The 21,770-nt window shown below is 34.2% G+C and overlaps 3 protein-coding genes across 4 annotated transcripts; 1 reads left to right on the top strand and 2 right to left on the bottom strand.

Annotated features, from left to right (window-relative positions):
* Positions 1-264: 264 nt before the first annotated feature.
* MED30 (Mediator complex subunit 30) lies at positions 265-10,211 on the bottom strand. Its single transcript, XM_090178165.1, has 5 exons — positions 9,852-10,211; positions 9,425-9,779; positions 7,992-8,159; positions 5,891-5,992; positions 265-2,411 (listed from the first exon to the last, which is right to left on the bottom strand). Exons 2-5 carry the CDS (start codon positions 9,773-9,775, stop codon positions 849-851), a joined length of 2,184 nt encoding a protein of 727 aa, XP_090034291.1. The 5' UTR covers positions 9,776-9,779; positions 9,852-10,211; the 3' UTR covers positions 265-848.
* A 377-nt stretch (positions 10,212-10,588) lies between these two features.
* Uqcc1 (Ubiquinol-cytochrome c reductase complex assembly factor 1) lies at positions 10,589-13,533 on the top strand. Of its 2 annotated transcripts, none has more exons than XM_090178356.1 (9): positions 10,589-10,678; positions 10,955-11,043; positions 11,773-11,859; positions 12,299-12,371; positions 12,458-12,515; positions 12,590-12,698; positions 12,773-12,853; positions 12,971-13,084; positions 13,395-13,533. In XM_090178356.1, the coding sequence occupies exons 1-9, from the start codon at positions 10,636-10,638 to the stop codon at positions 13,482-13,484; spliced, it is 744 nt and encodes a 247-aa protein (XP_090034482.1). In that variant the 5' UTR covers positions 10,589-10,635; the 3' UTR covers positions 13,485-13,533. The 2 variants fall into 2 exon arrangements, with proteins under 2 accessions (XP_090034482.1, XP_090034483.1); XM_090178357.1 differs by lacking the exon at positions 10,589-10,678 and adding an exon at positions 10,828-10,849.
* A 1,138-nt stretch (positions 13,534-14,671) lies between these two features.
* eIF2Bdelta (eukaryotic translation initiation factor 2B subunit delta) lies at positions 14,672-20,342 on the bottom strand. The gene is made up of 11 exons (XM_090178190.1): positions 20,235-20,342; positions 19,129-19,842; positions 18,977-19,016; positions 18,275-18,451; positions 18,065-18,197; positions 17,701-17,995; positions 17,503-17,630; positions 16,315-16,406; positions 15,451-15,536; positions 15,181-15,361; positions 14,672-15,057 (listed from the first exon to the last, which is right to left on the bottom strand). The coding sequence occupies exons 1-11, from the start codon at positions 20,244-20,246 to the stop codon at positions 14,819-14,821; spliced, it is 2,097 nt and encodes a 698-aa protein (XP_090034316.1). The 5' UTR covers positions 20,247-20,342; the 3' UTR covers positions 14,672-14,818.
* Positions 20,343-21,770: the final 1,428 nt, after the last annotated feature.

Below are 21,770 nucleotides of genomic sequence, written 5' to 3'. Positions count from 1 at the left end.
GAAATTGATTTCTGGAATATTTTACTTTAACCTTAAATTTATTTTTATAAGTATATCCTTGTAACTGTATAACATAGCTAAAAAGCCTGTGTGACAGTTACATTACATAAAATTCCAAAGCTGAATTACTATACCATAGATAGATAATTATGAAATAATGAGATTTTGTTAGCATTTTAATGGAAAATATTATATGGAGAGTTTTTGTTCTCTATTACAATCATCACTTTTTGGATATTAAGTTAAAATAAAAATAACCACACAAAATATTTTATTATTTTTTATTAGCAAAAGTGACAATTACCAACAGTGTTTTGAAATGATTGTTATTCCTAAAGTTAGAAAGGAATGCTAGTTGAAAGGTACTGTTACCTGGTTAGAGCTAAGTGAACTTAGGTGGCACTGGAAAAGGCTTGTGAATTTATTCATTTTCAGGCACTCAACAGAAAGTCTGCTCCCATAATGCATTAGACCTAAGAAGAGACCAAAGTGGGTACATAATCCTCCCTCTCTACTATTCTATGTGCTCTAGCTTGATAACATCATTCAATAAATCCTTACATTGTTTTAGGGAGTGACAAACTATTGGTATTGTCACTTTTGATATTAGGTGTTTACATAACTTCTAGTGACAATTTGGCATGACAAAACTATTTCAAACACAAAGTTGGCCAAAATACAAATAAATATTTACATGAATAAAAACTGTTTCTCAAAACATTCTATTAAATTATTTCAATGTTAAGTTCACAACCACAATTAAAAAAGGGCCTGTGAAATAAACAATTTGGTATTCAAAGACATTAAAAAGTATTATATGAATAATAACAACCAATTAATTAACAAAGTCAAGCTACATGCTTTTTGGTATTTGAAGGTTCAGGATGAGGCACTAGATTCTTCTTCTTTTTTTTCCTCTTTCCCCTGCGGCGAGAAACCGGAACAGTGCAATTTTTTGCTAAATGACCCAAGCCAAGACATTTTCGGCATCTGATCTTAGCTTTTGCTGCATGTTTTTTCACATCTTGCATTGAAACATTAATGGGAGTGGGTAGTAAACTATTAGGTTCTTGATTTTGTTGCACTGAAGCTGTTGGCATAATTGTTGTATTAATAGCTGAAAGATTTTGTTTTGACAGCTTTTTTGGATTGTTCTTTGGATTAGTTTTCTTTGCAGGGTTATGTTGTTGAAGTTGCGAGATTTGTACAAGATTAGATTTAGGAATTTCTTGAGCTCCACTCTCATTAGGTTCTATAAGTTTTAAGTTTGGCCGGTGTAATTGTGGTGGCTTTTGCTGTTGATACGTAAAGTTCGCGTTTGCCTGAAGAATTTGGTGATTTATTGGGTAAAAAAATTGAGGGTTCATTTTTTGTTGATATGAACTATAATTCTGAAAAATAGCACTTTGTTGTGGAAACTCAGTGGTTCCTCCTTGAAAGCGGTACATTCCACTTCCAAAACCAGGGTCTGACAGTTGATACCCAAGGTTTGGAGGTTGATATTGCGACCTAGTTCCTTCCTGATACCCAGATCCTGTAGCTTGATAACTAGATCTTGTTATATCGTACCGAGATGCTGTTTCTTGATACTCTGACTGATACCCTGAGCCTGTTTCTTGATACTCTGACTGATACCCAGAGCCTGTTGCTTGATACTCTGACTGATACCCAGAGCCTGTTGCTTGATACGCAGATCGATACTCTGAGCCTGTCGCTTGATACCCAGACTGATACTCTGATGCAGTTGCTTTGTAGTCTGACCTTGTTATCTGTAGGGGCATGGATGTCCCATCTGAACTAAGGTTTTCCACTTGCAAATTATTGTTTTCAAGCTGCATATTGTTTTCTTCAGGAAAGTCTGATTTTTGTTTCAATTTACTGGCTTTGAATTGTTTCAACTGCAAATTTAACTCTGAGAGTGATATTTTAAGATTAAGTTTTTTAGATTGTTCACGATTGAAGTCTTCATTATCACTATCTGTATCTTTAAGTTCAGAGGAGGATTTGTCCGGTTTTGACAAAGCATTTAGCATTTCTATTGAACACGGAATACATGGACAGGTAGCTACATGATAATTTCTCATAGCTGCAGAGTCCATTACTAGTTTGGGTCTCTTGTCCTCAACAACAACAGCTTTCTTAATTAAAAAAGGGGTTCCCTGTCTTTGATGAGTTATACGAAGAGGTCCTACAGCTCCTAATAGTAGATATGGTGGAAAATCTGGCCAACACTTGTAAAAGGTGTTCACTTCTTCCATTGAAAGTTGCGGATAAGGATGTGAAAATCCTATACGATCTGCAGCTGCAGATGAAAGGATAGGATAAGGCGCAGACATCATACTTGAAGCAGGAATAACAGAATGGATGCTATATTCCATAGAAGAGACTTTCACGAAAAATACTGAACTATCCTGTATAAAGAAGAATTTAGTACAGGTTAAATAACAAACATTTAACATTCAACATCTGCAATCACCCGAGTGTCTAAGCCAGCTGAATGTCCTCTACAATAAATGTGCAAGGACTAACAATTGAGTAAGGTTTTTAAGGATGTGGAAAATTTCATTCACCAACTCGTTTTCCAAATTCACAAAGTTAAGAAATTTTTTAAAAATGTCAAACTTTTACTTTATCTTATTTGGCCATCTCTGGGGAAAAAGTTGTTAAAGCTGACACTCCACCGTAGCTTGCTCCTTAGCAACATTAGATACATACACAAGAAAGGCCTCATGCATGTTAAGAAATACTAAGAATAGGTAAGCCTTCCAGACACTCGAGAGGTAAACAAAAGCAATGTGAAGGCCTTGCAACCACTCAAGAACAGACCAATGGTTTTCCCTGAAACCACTCATGATTGAGTAACAGGTCAATGAAACCCTTTCACATCTATTAACAAAAATGCATGCACCACCTTATAAATACTTTTTTTTATACAAGCTTGCTCATATTATTAGTATCATAAATCATTTAATTTTGCTTCTAATTAAAATAATATTCATAAAGGCCCTTCAAGGTTGAAAGCTCTCTGTAACCTGGGACTTTCAACACCCAGTTTCTTTTCATTCTTTTATTTTGATAGTCCATGACCTTCTTCTTATAAATAATTGAACTATAATAATAACATTAAAATTTACAATAACCTTCTCCGCAATACTTCTTGCAAGAACATTTGATACGCTGGCCAATTTCAGTTGACATTTTGTAACTTGTTCAAGGCTTCTCGCATAAACTTCTGCTGTCTGGTGGATTTTGTAAATTTCTTTTCATTTCATTTCATTTTCTCTTTAACTCGTGCTCTATTCTCCTTCTTTCAGAAATTGCTTATCCAATTTAATAATTTGTATATATCAACAGTTATTATTACAATTTTTACCAAACCCAAAAGCATCAAAACACAAAAAAATTGGCAACATAGATCTACTCAACATCAGATGTCAATGACTGATTCAAAAAGCAGCTCTTTATCATATATAATGAGATGTTAATTAAAATATTTTGACGATGATTTATGATATCACTAATACCGGCAAGCTTATTAACTAGCGAATATTTATATTCCTTTAAGAAAAATGGTGCATATTTTTCCCAAGTAACGTACTTACAACTCGGTTAGGCAACCAGTGGCGTAGCTAATGGTCAGAGCTTTGGGTGGCCTTACTCACCAGAAAGAAATTGAAAAGGAGGGAATCCATTCTGATTTTAGCGAGGGGGGGGTTGAGTTATCAGCTACGCCACTGTAGGCAACTTTATTTTCACATATAAAGTGTATAAAGCTTTTCCAGACAAATTTTGCTATCCGGTAGCCTTTCAATCGCCACAGTAACTAATCTTAATCATTCTACAAAATTTAATTTCCCTTCAAAATGTCAGAAACAGAGACATTAAGGACCGGACAATCAATACAAAATGTATGTAAATATTGTGATTGAATTAGTATATACAATGACCATCAATGTGAAAGCTAATATTTAAATACAATTAAATAATGTGTTTAGTACCTTTCTTAGCTGTTATTAATGCACTTTATAGCAAGAATGCACTAGCTTTGTTAAACATTTCCAGTTAATTAAATTTTTCGTACAGATTATCTCTTATGCATATAGATCATTAACGTATCTAATTCCAATGAAATGTTGTTTCAAATACTCTAAATTTAATATTTTTGAGTGGTATGCATAAGAACAAAATTAAAATAACCTTTTCTTTGAATAACTTAATATTTAGCTTTTACTAAATAATTCTTTTTTTTGGTCGTTACTTAATATTTCATATGAAAACCACCCACGTTCAGCCTTTAATTGTTTTGATAAAATACTAACCAAAACGTTGACCATGTTGAATTAATAAATAATAAATCTGAACTACAAAGAAATATTATGGAGTGCACTAAATTTTTGAAATGTCTTGCTTCGGTTTTAATAGCTATTAAACCGCTTCAAGAAAACCACATGCTCCTGAATATTTCTTTATATTTCAGATTTAGCGTAAAGCAACTTTGACATCTTTTTAACTGAATATTAAATAAAAATATAAAGACTGAACATTTGGGGTTTTCATATCCAGCTTCGTTAAAAACATTAAAACTACGAAAAAAATTCAGAACTATCACAAAATACAGCCATTCAAAGTCAAAATTAAGTATCTGCTATTGCGGAATTTATGCACCCAAAATATCAGTATTTGAGGATAAAAAAATTGACAAATTAAAGAGGTTTCAATATGCAACAGTTGATACACATACCCAAGAGTCTGTGCAAAATATTTTTGGAGTTATAAACTTATCATAAAATTATTGATTTTTAGTAGCAGTGTGCTTCTAAGATAAAACTGTAAAAATTTATTGTGAATGTGATGTGATTTACTGATATGACAAATTTGAGGGTAAATATTACTGCATAAATTGAACAAAAAAACTTTAGCTCATGGCAATGATATTTTTCTTCATAAAATGTGGAGATAGGGTTACATTATATTTTACCATTTAAAATTCCCACGGCTCTAGTACTTATTCAGGCACGGTCATGTACTTCAGCTCAAAATATTTTTATATACTATTCCATAAAACCAAAAATAATTCTTTCCACTGTTAAATATCTAGCATTCATAAACTAAATTCATAGGTTTTAAATGTTTGTTATTGCCTATAATAAGGTTATCAACCACTGCCTTGGGAAAATAATCATTTTCATTTGAAAAACTAGCTTTCAAAGAAACTGTTACCTCAGATTTTTTTCAAACTCAGGAATTAAGTGGACCTTCATTCAAATCGAAAATTTCGAAAAGAAAAGTTGCACCGGACTTATTAAAAATTGGCAACTAAAAAGCAAAATATATAGATTGGTTAATTTTTATTTATTTTTTTTTAGTAAATTCATGTAAATTTGTAAATATCATGTTAAATCAGACAATTTTTTCCATAGTTGCCAAAAATATTTTCATTTTAACTTTCCCTTTTAGGAATTTTCAAGTTACATCAAAAGTCGACTTAACCGCCAAGATTTAACAAAATCATAAATAACCACCAACAAACTTTTTGTAAGTGTGGCGCTTCTTTTATCTTATTAATAATAATAATAATAATAATAATGAGCTAGGCTAAAACCCAAGGCATCAACCATACTACGTAACAATCAGGTAGCAACTTTTAATGCTATTATTCCAGGTGGCCAAGTTATATTACCTAGATGGAAAGCCCTTTGTGCCAACAGCTCCCTACATTAATTATTATCTTTTAGCCTCAACCAGTTTTAATTTAAGGCTTATAATATATATGTGTTTGTGGGCTGGTTAGAAATATACTAGAACCTGGCTTTTGCCATTTAAAAAAACTGTCTCAGAGTAAACCTAAGCCCCAAAACAAAAATCTTTTTACCAGTAAAAAGTAACTTACTTCAACAAGATCTCTATGCTCGTCTGTTAGGTATTTGACATTATCTGATACTTTTTTGTCTTCTTGTTTATTATCCATTTCATCTTTCATTGGAACAAGACTCTATACAATGTGTATTTTTCTTATTACTATCTTGAACTAATTAACGCAGGGACTTTTTGACTTCCCAAAAACGTAAGCCACACTTACTTGTTAGGGTCATCCCTCTACTAGCGAAAAAATATGCTACTCACTCTGCGCAAGCGTGAAAGTATCACATTGAGCGATCCTGTTATATCGTAATATCTTTAATAGCTATTCAAAATTTTAAGCATGGCCGCTGCGTGATACCTACGCACTTGCACAGTGGCTGTTACGCCCCAATAGAGGAATAAGAATAACCGTGTCGCACTCTTGCTGGAAAAATTCCGTGGAAGCAAAATGTCCCCGTGTTAATTAGTCCAAGTTACAATACTGTTACCAAAAACAAATTTAACATCATTCCCTTCACTTCCTTCTAGCACCAGAACTCAAAACACCCAAAATATAATAAAAACCACTAAAATATTTTCTATCCTCGCTTTGAGGTGTAATTGGTGGATCCTAAAATTCGCGTGAAAATACAATGCCATGTTAGGGTTTAAAAGCACGTAAATACGCCTGCTATACCTTATGATGTAAAGGTAGTGTTGTGCGCAAAAACGTAATTTTGAAATCGGTCAGTTACTGAATGTCAACAAGTCCATTTTCTACCCTCATAATTTCATTGATAAAAAGGAAGCTGTCTTTTAAGAAAGGGTGAAAATCACTCAAATCAAAAACTGAAAATAAACTCACAGGTTGACTTAAGAGCTGGTTCAATAATGAATTTATTTCAGCCTATGGTTACTTTTTAGTTTATTTACTGGCCAAAAAGTGTAGCGAACAAGCTCTACTAGTCAACTTGGAGCTTGATTTGGTGTCTAAGGTTTTTGACCAACACCATAAGTTTGCTCTAAAAAAAAAAACTTGGAGCTTGAAAAAAAAATTTGTTAGTAAGTTATAGCGTTTTCCATTTGTCTGCTCTCGAGCACTCTAGATCGCTCTGATTAACATTTTATGCTCCATTAGCGTGCTCAAATCTGCTCCGATCAAGTTTCGCGTGTTCAATTTCGCGCTCTCAGGTGCTCTGAGATCGCCCAAAACCGATCTGCCGATTTCGACAGATCAACGGATCGAGATCGAGATCGGAGCAAATTTTCGCGCGTTCCTTTTAGATTTTTTGGCAAAATGGCAGACCAAGACGCGAAAATTCAAATTACTAGCAGATGAAACACAACAAAGCGCGGGAATATGTTCATGGAATGTTCCATTTGCGGTTTTACTCTAGTCGTTTAAGGCGAGATCTATGACGTCAGAGACAGAGCGAATCTTGAGCAATCAAATGGAAAACGCTATTAGTAATTAAAGAGTTCAAAATATGATAGCTATTCTAATTTGTCTGATTTTTAGTGTTGGTTGGTAACAGATCTTTTTTTTGTAGCATGCAACGTACACCCCATATTCAATAACTGCTGTTAATTTTAGTCACTTTAAATTCTATACCATAAAAGAATAATAAAACTCAATGAGTCTCACTCATAGTATCACAGATTCAACTACACCCTAGTAATGTTCTAGCTTTGTATATGAGTAACTAATTTAATTCTAAAAATTTATATAATACCAGAAGTATATACTATATCTCTTACAAGAGAAGTATTCATCTCAGCCATTAAAACGAAACATGTACCTTCACACGTTTGACGCAGATACCATTAGGTCCCAATTTCCTGTCAGATTGCTGAGATATACACGGCATTACAAATCAAAACTTTGTTAATTCGCTTTCAAATGTAAAATATAAAAACTACACAGCATAGGGATATTTAGCTATTGATAAGCCATATTTTGTCGATGAAATAATATGAGAAAATTAATGCCCTACAACATTTTTTTGAAATAAATGGGAGCCTGTATAGGTACCTGAATACTTCTCTTGTAAGAGTAATTATATACTTCTAATAATATCTATCTGTATATGGGCATGCGAACCAGGGAAAGATATATTGTCACTCAACGAAATGATAAAAGTTTATTTTACCTCAATGTGAGTTGGCCTGCAGTATTCTATTCCTGAACAATTTTCATTGCATTTTTCATATATCCTTCTTAATCGCTTAAAAAGAGCACCAATACTTTTAAGACTTTCTTGGCATTTAGATTTTCTCTCCTCTTGACCTGACAAGCTTTGAGCCGTTCCATTTGGGAGCTGTAACAATTCAAGATTTACAACAACATTAAATTTATTATCAATCATTTAAAACAATTATTGAATGGAACAGTACCCCTTGTAGTTCAACTGGACCACTAAATACTATATAGAATTATAGATTATAAAAACTATGAAATCTGTTCAATTATTTATAAATTTTAAAGACTTCATGTTATTAAGTCTATTTTAAGATTTTTAATCTTGCGTCTAACTTCTCCCCATTAGGCTTAAGTTGAGAATTTGTGTTTATTTATTTATTGAGATAAAACTACTCAATAAGCCTAAAAAAAATTAATACATACATACATAAACATAAGGAAACAATAACCAATGACACTAAATCAGGGAAAAAAACCATGGTATTAGAATAAATAGGTATAGTAACTAGATCATGGGGGAGGGCGTTCCAGTAAGATATTACGGTATAGGAGAAGTGATTTTGGCGTTGGGTACGGACACATGGTTTTGATAATCTGAGGGAATGTCCCCAAGTTTGAGAGCTGGCGCAGGTAAAAAAACCAGAGAAGTTTAATGGAAGATTATTGTGGAAAAAGTCATGGAGCAAACATAAGTTGTTAAGGTGGTGGCGTAGATCGGGGTCAGGTATGGGGTAAGAAAATCTCAAAGCAAGGTGAGGGTAGTGTTGCTAAAACAATGGAGTGTTGTCATGTGAAACCCTGCGACGTCACCATCGTAATTTGCCTATTGATAAAAAACAGTCACTGTCATGGCGGCCACTATTAACACTACATATGTGACGTTACAAGTTTTCAAAATCGTATCAGACGACAACACTCTATTGGCTATTTGTTTTGATTGTACTATATTATAGCATTTTTTCCAAGGAATCTATTGCCGTTTAAATTATTTTTGGAAATTAATACTTAAGGAGATATAGTAGGTGAGGTTTATATATGCACCCATGATGATTGTAAAGAATGGGGTTGGGCCGGACAGGCGCCCCCCAGCCCGGTTCGCCATAAAGAAATGTTACTATAGTAAGCGATACCAAAAGTTTATTCAATGCAATTCTTCTAAATTTCTGAAAAAATTTCAAAATATCAAAGCTAGAGAATTATCTAGGTTTTTGTTTTTAACAAGAAACATTGTCTCCTCCTCACATTGAACCTAGAACAAAACAACAAATTGGTACCAGTAGTCAGAGTTAGGGAAAAAGCCACTAGTCTTATGTTTTCATAACCAGGGTCCCCATATGAGCTTTAGATAAAAACCCGAAAAGTAATTTAAATTAGATTAAATACCTGCAATCCTTTCAACATCTGAAACAATTCAGTTGTTTTGGCGACAATATCTTGCACAGTTTCTTGACCAATTCGACAAAGTAAAGCTGTATTGAAATCTCTTTGTGGTTGCATAGGTTGAGCTTGATTTTGTGATACATTCCCAAGACCGGCATTTCCGGAGTTTAAAGAGCTATCTACCATTCCCATTGCAGATTGACTTTCCAAAGATCCTGGAACACCTATTCCTGATGCATGACCACCACCCATAGAACCCATGGTATTTTGTGGTGGAGGCAACTGAACCTGGTATTGAGGTGGATGTGATAGCCTTGGTTGGCTGCCATAGGGTTGCTGCATTGGCGACGTCATTTTTCTACGAATTATATCAAATAGGAGATATTAGGACTATGACAAAACTAATTTGAACACAAATGCGTTGCTTTACCTTTTTAATAACTCTTAAAAGACATAAAAATCAGAGAGTAGTGGTGGTATGCCGTAAACAATGCGTAGAAACCGCCGTTACCGTAATCAGTTTAGTTTTGACAGTTTAGTTTTGATGAACAGTAAAAATGAGACATGAAATAGGACTCATGAAACAAGAAAAGCTTTTGGGGCCTGAGCTCATATTTTCGTCTAATTTTGCAACTAAAATATTGTTAGCAAATATACGTAAGAAAACGTGACGATCATAATTTTTCAAAAACTGAAGCTCGATTTTCGTTTGAAAAGTAGGCGATAAATCAAAAGCAGTCTGCTTAGCAGACAGAAATCCAGCAGTTTATGAGTTTCTCTCGTTGGCCGCTATGAGGCTCTATGTAAACTGGAAAGGTTAATTAGGAGAAAAAGAGACTTTTCGTGATAAAAAAATAATAGTAAAATAGGATTCTATAGGAAACAAGTTTTGAGACAAGGAACCAAATAGGTACGGACGACGTGAAGACTCAACTGAGAGGGAACTGTTTTCTGAAAATATATATTTGCGTTGAGACCGTTGCTCAACGTGACATAGAATCTTGTATCAAATGTCCAACAAAATGAAATCTTTATTTAAACTAAATTATCACTGTATATTTTTTACCGACTTCCATCTTATTTCAGACCCTTTTTGTAGCATGAAATCTTACTTGTGATTGTGAAATGTGAATAGTTTTGTTGTCTGCTTAAAAACATTTACAATTATATAATAGTGCAGCTTTACATTTCCAGTTCTATAAAAACTTCTGAAAATGATATTAAAATGTTTCCAATGCCAATTTAGAACTAAAGTTTGTACGTATACAGCTATTATCATAATTTTGTACTAATGTAATTTATAAATAACGATATGTTAATGGTAAACCGTTTTAAAGATAACTCTCAAGGAATTCTTGCCCCTTTAAAGTGTTCTTTTCACCCACCATAACCTAGTTAATTAATCAGAACTGAAATAAAAAGAATAAAGTCTCTTTATTTTATTGTAAGCCTTTTGTTAACCTCAAAGGCATATGTACACATTTTTTTATTTTACCCTTTGATGGCTTCCTTAAGTTCGTTTTCTTTTGTCAGTGCCTCTTTTGACAAGTAGTGCTTTCAGTAAAGAGACCCGAAGAAACAGGAACCTAATTAGAAATATATCTTTACTACCACATGCATTGGTGAGTTTCTGAAGCACCCAAATAAAAACCGCCAAACTTTATTCATTTTATTATAAAAATTAATATAGAAAAATAAAAAGTTTTATATTATTATAATAATGTGTTTTTATTTTGAGTTAAAATGGTTGATATATATACCATTTGCTATTAGCAGAAGTATATATCTTAGGAAGAAGTGTTTAGCTAACAATATTGCTACTATTATTCAATTGAAATATGTACCTTTGCAACCTAACTCTGATCTTACAAATTAGTGCAGAAGACATAACAATTCTATAGGAAATATCACACTATGAATTTTTTTTTTTACTTCTGTTTGTTACTCATTCCCTCAATGCTCTAAGAAAAGCCCATTCTGTGGCTTATGGAGCATTTGTATAAATAAATTAACCAAAATATCCCTGTGCTGGATAATTTTTACATTTTATATAGTTCAGCACAGCAGCACAGGATTTTGGACAAAATGTTCAAACAATCATACATTTCAGGTTGCACTTGGGTTTGTGCTCTGCCACTAATTGGGTAGTGATTAGAGTAGTAAATTGTCATCCTACGTTTAGATGCACACTTGTTCTTACACTCTAGATTTACACCAATCCGATTGGAAATCTTATATACTTCTGCTATTAGTTATCACATTAAGGAATTTAGACATGTGATAATGCCTGCCACTTAAATAATTTTACTAATAATTTAAACAAATTGAACACTTTCTCATTTCATTTTAAGCTTCCAATAAAGGCAATACACAATCCCTCTATGGGTTACCTAGGAAGAGCCAAAGATAAATTAAAATGGACCCTCTTCACAAAACAAGTTAGTATAATAGTGGAATGTACTTTAAAATAATAACAATTAAATTCATGGAGTCCTTAGTTTTCACGTACGTGGTAAAATAATGGTATACATAATGTTAGAAGTTAAATATTTGTGTTGAAAATATCTCTAATTTTTTGTATGGTAGCAGAATGCGCTTTAATTTTTAGAAGCTAAAACATATGCCTTTGAATTTACCTTTTACTGCAGTTAAAAATTCATCTAGCTATAACTTTTGAGATTCAGTTAAAATGGTAGAATATATTTAGTAAATCTTTCAGTATGTTGTAAATATGCCAATATAGGATAAAAAAATATACCTGGCTTGAGTTCGAAAGTTAATGTCTTAGGTGGTAGTTAAAGGGTCATGATAGTGGTTTAAATTAAATTTTAATGCCAGTGACTAGAATTTTCTTTGAAATTTAATTTTTACTTGTAGAAAATGCTTAGAGCTTCATATTTACTTTACTCTGACTGCACTGATTCAGTTGATACTATACAATTTTTTAAAGGTGAGATGGAAGTTAATATTAATCTCCACCCTTGTGCTATATAGCTTTATTACTTCACATGATGTATTTGTGTTTTTAAATTATAGAGTTTAATCTACCAGATACATTTTTTTCATGGTTTCTTGTAACCGAGTTACATATTTGGTGAGTCAAACTTTGTACGACATCAGTAACTAATAAAACTTCTGCATAAAAATCAAAGTATTTTTGGATAAAAGGATGTGCCAAGTGCGTTTGGCTAAGGAAGGTGATGGGGGTCGTTTCATGAGAAACAGAATGATGGATGCCTTATGGAAAGATGTGGAGTTCAGATTAAAAAAACTTGGGGTGTATATTTTTTATTCTACCCCTGAATAGTAGTTTTTATTGAATCATTTGTTTAAAAATGTATGTTCTACTAGGAAATTTCAGCCAGTGTCAAGAAAGAAGGGGTAAATCAACTCTTAGAACATTATCAAGGAGCTCTGTTTTCTTATGATGAGGTAAAATTTGACATTTTGAACTGAGCTACTAGCTGATTGAATTTCGGTTTTTCTCAAATCTCTCGGTTGACTCATATTTTACCATAATGAAGAATATAATTTATATATTATATTTAGGGCCTTCTGTCTGATGACAGAACCCTGGCTGGTGCTGTGTGGCGCACATTTTTTTGTTACCAATGTGACAAAGCATGTGATATTGAAAGGCTCGTTCATTACATCAGAGCTCAGGTAATTGAATTTTAATACAACAAATTTAGCCAATATTTATCACATTTCCCACAACAAAATTAAAAACTAGAGATATAATTAATGGGCTACATTCTCTCTTAAACATTAAATGCCTTCCGAACCTAATCTTTAAAGCAACATTAGTATAGAATTTCAAATGAATCACATCTACAGTTTGGTCTTGTCGTTTCAATCTCCATAGCAGTATGATACGACTAATCTAGAGAAACCAATTACATTGTCTATCTGTAGATGGAGAAAAAATCAAATGCTAATCTGAAAAATTTACTAATTATAGAAAATTTTTCAGATTTCAAATTTGGAGTCAACGTCAACGAATCAAATTACAATTAACGGAAAAATTGAGTGGGTACCGCTCAATAAAATTTCAATTTCGTGAATGTATATTGTAGTTATGTTCAAAATGTAGGAAAAATATATAGTATCAGAAAGGGTAAATTTTTTTGAAAAAACATTTTATTAATAAAACTGACACCTAGTTTGTACAGGCAGTAATTATTTTTTTTTAGTTGAAAAACTCAAATTGTTTGAGCCTCAAATCGAGGCCTAGGCTTATCTTTCGAGTACTCGAAACTATTACTCATATCAAGGCACTACTTAAAAATGGCGGGAAAAGCTACTAAAAAATTCCCTTTGGTACCACCGTAAGATCTCTTATTGGGTGAGGTACAAAATCTAGTGGTTTCTGATTGCTCACTGATTTTAAATACAGAAAATGAAACCAAAACCTTAAGTTACATAACGTAGGGTACCCTAGCTGTTTTTTGTCAGTTGTTTGGTGGTTCATCAGTCAACAATTTTTTTATTGTAATCCCTTGTATGGCCAGTTATTAATTTAAACTTCACAAATATGGCTTCAAAGAAACGTAAAAGTAGCTCTGGAAGTAAATATTCTTTTAATGAAAAAATAGTAGCGCCTAGTGATGAAAGTGAAGATTCTAGTTTAAATGATTCCTCATCTGATGAAAGTACAAGTTCTGATGAAATACAGCCCAGTGGCTAATTATTCCAGTACTTGAAACCACTTTTTAATCTAAGCCTAAAAGCTCGATAAAATTTTAAAGCTCGGCTTGAAACCCAAATCATAATTAAAATTATTAAATGGATTAGAACATGATTAACTGCATGAAAAGCTTAACCAGCACAATCCCTTAACTTATCAATTCCGAAAAGTTTAGCCAGCATGTATCGACTTAGCCGGGAGTAGTGGCGTACTCCTGTAATCCCAAGCGTCTGGGAGGCAGAGTTTGTGGATGGCCGTTTGAGGAAGACCACCAATCCCCCAACGGGTGGTCGGAATACTTCCGCCACGGGTGTCCTCACCCCTGTCCCCACGTATCCCCCCATTGGCGTGACCTTTACACATATCTCGCCCTGATTATTCAAATGGACGAGAGGACTGAATTGTCCCACACGTTACAATCAACTAAAAAAAAAAATCTATCGACTTAAGTTTGTGGATAATTTCAATTGTCATTATAATTAGACTCCACCCAAAGTATTGTGACCCATTTTTCTCAGTGAAAACACATGAAACACGAGTAATAAATAATTGTAGGGCCATACTTAAGCATATGGAAGAAACATTTTATTAGAGCTTACAAATATTAGTTTTTCAACAAGCCTTTTTTGTATAATGTACTGATCCAGAACTATAATTCCTACAAAATAACAACTTATGAAATTGGAACATACCATGTTATTTTCACAACATTATCCACGGACAATTCGTTGCTTTTCATTAATTTCGTGAGTCGTAACGTGTTTAACTCTTAACACCACAGGAACCGAAGTACAAGGCAACATTTCCAGCTCAGTGATTACTGATGTCACTAAATGCGCAGGCATAACATCGTAAGTCAAGCTAACAACGCTCAATGAAGAAATGTCTTTCCAATTTCCCAGACAAGACTTGCGAGATGGTGTACTAGTAACCAACTTTTCGGGATCCCCTATTGAACGTAAAATATTGAATTTTTATTACTTAAGTTTTTCTAGATAGGGTTAGACTCTACCATAGAGTTCCATTGTTTACAGCGGGTCTAATAAATTTAAAGGAAAAATAAATATCTTACCTAATTCATTACATATGAACGAATCAGTGTGAACTCTTTCACAAAACTTGTACGTTTCGCAGCAAACTAAAACAGGAACATTATTGGAATGTGCGACAAGAGCTACTTGCGAGCTTCCAACACGCGACATCACATATCCATTAGCTTGCAGAGAATGACATCCCAAAATAACCTTTGTCACCTACAAAATGAAACAAATATAAACTCAAAAATGTTCCACAGAATTTGAAAAATATTGGCCAGCACTCTAATAATATGAAACGTTCATACCTCTTTAATTACATATGAAACGGCATTTATCCAAACATAAGTGCAACAAACTCCGTGATTTGCCAAAAACCTCAACATTTCGCAGCCTAAATAACATAAAGAAATAAAAAATAGGGTTATGTTGCGAATAAAAGTAATATGTACACTCCGTATCTGTCTGTAGACCAGAGTTAAAGGTTAAACAGTCATCAGCAGAGTATTTTTACTTAATTTAGGGAATTTTGTGAAGATAGCTCTATTTCTTGCGAAGCTATCTTGTATTCAATCCCCATTATTATGGAGAAAAGAAAATTTGAGTCGTATAAACATATTCATAGCTTTCCCTTGCAATCAACATATCATTTAAGTTTGTAACATTGAACTAAAGGTGCTAAACAAGGTCGAAAGATAAATAATGACAGGGGGCTGCGGGTGGCGTAAGCTTGTCATGCTTTTTTGCCCAATTTATACAACAGCTTCAGGCACCTATTAAAAAAAATATTTGGCATACAGATAGTTTTATAATGAAACATTTCCCTTTTTTAAAGATAATTAATAGTGTTTCCATATCTTCAGATTTTTTGATTTATGCAATTCTCTGTTTTGACGTTACACGAAACACAACATGGTTGAAACAGACTGACCTCACTCATAATCCCCCCGAAAATACTCCCCAAAAATTGAAAAAACCCACAAATATATCTTAAAGAAAATAACACATGTAGATAATATGGTTAGGTTAGGTTTCGATAGCAAAAACCCAGTTTCTTCCTCGTCGTCATAATACCCATTTTCACCTAAATGTAACTGACCTAACCCATCAAAAATATTTTTAAATTCTAATGCTAATATTTAATAGTAACAAATGAAGAAGCCTTAGAATACCTTCTAATCCTGGCCTAGAATCAACTACAATGACTCTGAATCTCTTTCCACTAGCATGGGCATCGTAAAGAACTTGTTTCACAAGAGAAGAACTGCAAAACATAATTAAAAGTAAACTAAAAACTAAGGCTGGGTGAATAACCAAATTAACTAAATAATTCGACCAAATAAACTTCTCGATATGAGTTTCACGCCTCTTTTGGTATTTGATCGAATTAGTGATCCTACAGGGACCCGGACCCCAACCCGGTAAGTCAGGGATCCCCGGGTTTTCAACCGAGACTGACACAAGAGTCAGGTCAGGTTGTTAAGTTTTCTGGTTAGGGTTTCCAAATCCAAAAAAAATATGGCAGAGCTAGCGCTTAGCCACAATAAAAACGGGGAAGGAGGTTACGAACCAGCCTATTCTCTCAGCAACTTATCTCGTTCGAAGATATATGGTCGCGTCACACTCTCCTTTCATTCGTCGTGGTTTTCTTTTACATTTTACTTTTATATAGTCAGCTGTTGAAGCGACTACTCTCGTAGAAATTTCTATGGTGGAGCTTTCACTTGGAGGTTGTTGAGTAAAATTCAAATAAAATAATCTATAGGGCAATTCTATATAAAAGAATGTATGTCTTTGGTCAGTTGGCTATCAGCAGATACTTTTATAGTTTTGTTTTTTATTTACGTCAAAGGTCACGTATAACGTCATTAAATAATTCAGTTCTACCATTTAGACATTTAAATTGAAAATATTTAGACTATTACACCCTTTATTAATCAACTAATATTTGGGCCTGTTATTCGACTAATATTTGGGATTGTTTTTCGACTAATTTTAGGTCTGTTTTTCGACTAATATTTAGGCCTGTTATTCGACTAATATTTAGGCCTGTTATTCGACTAATATTTAGGCCTGTTTTTCAAATAATATTTAGGGCTGTTTTTCAACTAATATTTAGGGCTGTTTTTCAACAAATATTTAGGGCTGTTTTTTTTACTAACATTCGGGCCTATTATTTGATGAATATTCCATAAGGTATTTTCATTAAGCCTAACTATTTGGTATTTGATTCGAAAACTACTATTCGATTAGAAAATGTTTGGGTATTCGATATTCATTTCGATAGGCTAAAAGTGCTATTCAGCTAGCCTTACTAATAACTCACTATCTCCAAATTAATTTTTTTTAAATCTGTTTACCAAGCGTATGTCAAAATGACATCACCGTCCATAATTTTTTTCCCAGCAATCTGAGAAATGGCTTGTTTGGCTAAGAGAATATCTTCCTCGATGAAAGTGTCAATGACTTGATTTAATTTAGTTTTAGCCTAAAATGGGAAAAAGTTCTTATAGCAATAGACATATGGATATTAATAATATAAAATAACCAAAACTTACTTTTAAATCGCTGAAAGAACTGTCTAACTGAGTAACTTCCCATTTCAATCTTTTAACAGCATTGGCTGTGCTTGCAGCCAATGGACGGCATTTTTTCAAAAACCCAACATGAATAGTTATGATTGCATCTAATTCCCTCGACAATTCTTTTTGAGGTGGTGTTGAGTAGTCTTGAATTACATTTTTCAATGCAGCTAATGATGCAACGCAACGAGCGTTTGACCCAATAACTAAACCTTGGGCCATTTGAAGGCCAACTCTTATCACGGATGGATGAATTTTAATACCAGACATTCTGGAAAAAAAGGTCTCATTGTAGATATATCACAGACATGTCACATGAAAAGTGGTTACAATGGCATACCCAAGAGTTGATGTTGTTTTAGAGCTCCAAACATGTTGAGGCAAGTGTGAAAACAACCTCAATTTTCGTTGAATGACTTTAGTCACTTTGTCCAGAGAAACAGTTTTGGCTTTTTGAGATATTCCTGATTTATCTGATTTTCCAAAGAAATAAATTAACAAAAACATTTGGCTAAATATTTTTTTAAATGCAATGCTTGCATCAACTGACCAATATTTACAGTTAACTTTTCCTTTAAGACATTGGTATTTTTTACACCGGTACCATCATTTAAACTTTCGTCTGTTTTTGTTGGCATTGGCTCTTGGGGATTTTTCTTAGCTCTTTGAGCTTCTTGTAGAATTCTTCTTTCCGCTCTTAGCTCAGCTTTGCTCTTCCCTTGTTTATCTTCAAGAACAAGAAATTTATTTCAACAACATCAGCTATCATTCAATTGAATGGTAACTTTAGGTGGGGTGGTGGAATGGTTAGCACTTTCGCCTCGCAAGAAGAGCTGGGTTCAATCCCAGCTTGTGGCACTGAGTGAAAACTCGGAACAACTCCTTGTGCGTTGAGTTTGCAAGTTCTTTCCCTACTGGTCTAGGGGTTTCCACCCCCCCCCCCCCACCCAAGCTCTTTGGTTTCTCCTTCCATAAAAACTTGTTGAGCTTAACGTTAATAGTTAGTGTAGGGAGTTGTTGGCTCGCGTGGCATGAACAGCTTGCCACCATAACCCTCCTACTCCTTGTAACCCAGCCACCTGTTTAAGGCCTAAGGTGGTGCATTGGGTATTAGCCTAGCTGATTATTATTTCTTAAATTTTGAATCATAAAGATTAGAGTACTTTTTCAGACCCAAAATATTACTATTAAGTGTAATAAATTTTTAAACTGAAAAGTTATACAAAACAATTTTCAAGAATTAAATACTAACCTTGCTCATTGCCAGCAAGTTGAGAAGCTCTTTCAGTTTCCTATTAAAAAAAATAATTATATTTTATTTAACATAAACAGAAAAATTAGGCTACCAGTAAAAAAATATATCTTAGCATTAGATATGTAATGAAAAATGAACTTTGAACTTACAAAGGCAGCTTTTCTCTCTGCTTTAAGTTGAGCTTTGGTTTTTCCTTGAGATGGTGGAGCTTTTTCTCCCACTTTCATATTAGTATTGGGTACTACCTCACCTTTATTATCACCAGACAACTTTGATACAAACTTTACACCACTCTCTTTATCTACACTATTTGTAACAGGGCATTGGTTTCTATTAACTAAGTCCGATGTATTATTCTGAACTGCGCGATTGGTATTTCTATCAAAATGTTGAGAGGTAGTTTCTACTATTAAATTATTATGATTTTCTTCCACAGCCAAATTTAAATTATTCTCTTTTCGAGACCACTGAAATAGAGGAGTTGCTACATGCACAGTATTTTGCTGGGATCTTGATGATTGAGTTTTATCAACATCAGGGAAGCTTCGTTCATTTGAAGTACATTTATCTCGCAAAACTGGTTTATTTTTGCTTGTAGCACCATTATTCGACATATTCAGAGATGCATTCGTTGAAATACTGGCGATGGTATCTGTGACTGTATTTATTCCCTTTTGTAAAGGCGAAGTACCAGTAGAAGGAACATCAGCATTGGCTTTACAGGAATCGGAGCTGCTTTTTAAATTTTCTGTCTCTTTCTTTCCCTGATCACTTGATGCAGCTCCAGAATCTGGCTGTTGACTGTTGGTAGTGTTCTTTTTCTTTCGACGCCTTTTTTTAGAATGATCCAATGAATGTTCCTTCTGAAAAAATATTAATATTATTATTTATTACAGCTAATATGATTATTTCGAGTTAGATCAATAATTAAAACTTTCAGTTTAACCTGTCGCACAGAGTTTAGAGACAATAAAGAAACTACCTTTAAAAATATTTTTAAAACACTGAGTCATTTACTAAGAGAATATTTGGCTAGATCACAACTTTAGCACGTTATTAAATAAACTATAATTTTGGAGTGACATGAATGCAGTTATTCAGGATTTGTAACAACGCAAAAAACGTCACGATGGATGAAGTGATCATAATGACCAGACCAAGGCTAAATAATCAGAAACTATTAACTAAATATATAAATGCAGGCATAGAAACGGTAAAAAGTAAAAGAATGAATTTAGATAATATATAAACTTACAGAATTGTCCATCTTGATTTTTTGAAATACCAGTAACTAAAATTTTTAAAAGAACAGATATTGTTCTTTCCCCAAATTCGTCGGACAAATTAATTTGCAATATGTCACTTAACCGTTGTACTAGTTTCCCAACCAAAATGGTACATAGATATAATCACTAATTTGTGTATGTCATAACCATAGAAATCTCATAGGTAACTAGAATGCTGCCGTGTAACCACGGACTGTAAATTTTAGAGGACCGGTATTCCAGAGGTATTTTACGCCCCGTTCACCGATCAGGCTGACGGGAGTCGCTCAAGGTCATAAAAAAAAACTAAAGCGCGTGTCTTTCGGTCGGCCAGATCAAAGAATATAGACCCCAGGAATCGAAGAAAAACCGTTAATGTCTCACCTCTCAAGTTGACGGGAGAGCTTCCGGCTAGGCGAATCAATAGAACCGGAAATAAGCCCGTCAACCTAGGTTTGCCTTTGGAGGCTAGGGACAATTAAATTATACTAGATAGAGCTGCAGTTTCCATTCCTGGGGTCTAAATTCTTTGGCCAGATTTCCAGATAACATGCGGGGGGGGGGGGGGGGTCTATCTCTATGCGTGGTACAAATGACCTTGACGGACTCTCTCTCTCTAGTTCGCAGTGATTGATGCTCGGGGAAAATAAAATTCTACAGGGGAAGGCTACGCTTTACTCGTCCTCTAAAATTTACAGTCCATGGTGTAACTGGCAAATGGACCAAACGCCGTGGCAGAATATAGCCAGATCTCAGCCAATCAGAGCTCAAATAGTGGTTCTCCTATCTCTCACGATAGTAGCGGAACCAAAGAGGATTATTATCCTCCTTGGCGGAATCACTCTACGGCCTCTCATTGGCTGAAGGTTCAAAATGAACTGGCGACAAGCTCGGCCGTAGCTTTCTTTTTGGTTAGTGTTTTGGTCATTGTATCTCGCAAGGCATTGGTAAAATCCTCGTAGGAACTTAGACCAGAGCTAGCCTTGTTTTCCATAATATCCCTCAATAATTTTAATCCATCAGGATCGTCAAAATTCCAGAAGACCTTAGGCTGTGTCGTTGAGTCAGATGTTGATTGTACCGCATTTAGTGGCTGTTGGGCCGTAGTTGGAGGTGAGAGCTCAAGAAATATAGCATTGTGGTCACTATCTACACTGGAAGTACCTTGCTCATCAATAATCATACTAGTACGAAAGTCATTTCCGAAATTTCTGAGATGTGACTGGTTTTCAGCTTACGGACTTTCTCTAAAATTCTTGATCGACTCTCAATCGTACTGAAAGTCAGTTATACTGGCCTTTCCCTCAGAGTTGTCCTGTTCCCTTTCTACTTTGGTAATCGAAACATCAGCTTTTGGCCCCAGCATTTGTTGGAACCACTTTTCCGCTGAGTCAGTTATGTCAAATATGTCTGAGGTCACACCAAAGGCAATAATATTCAACTGTGAGTCGCCGTCATCGATATCATTTCGACTGGGGGCCTCAGATTTATCATTTATATTGTCCAACATCATGGCCTTGGTTGTA

The sequence above is a fragment of the Leiobunum rupestre genome, chromosome 6, assembly GCF_980474605.1.
Source record: "Leiobunum rupestre chromosome 6, qqLeiRupe1.1.hap1, whole genome shotgun sequence".
NCBI classification, from domain to species: Eukaryota; Metazoa; Arthropoda; class Arachnida; order Opiliones; family Sclerosomatidae; genus Leiobunum; species Leiobunum rupestre.
The sequence above is the reverse complement of the archived record's forward strand: the minus strand, read 5'-3'. Positions and strand labels throughout refer to the sequence as shown.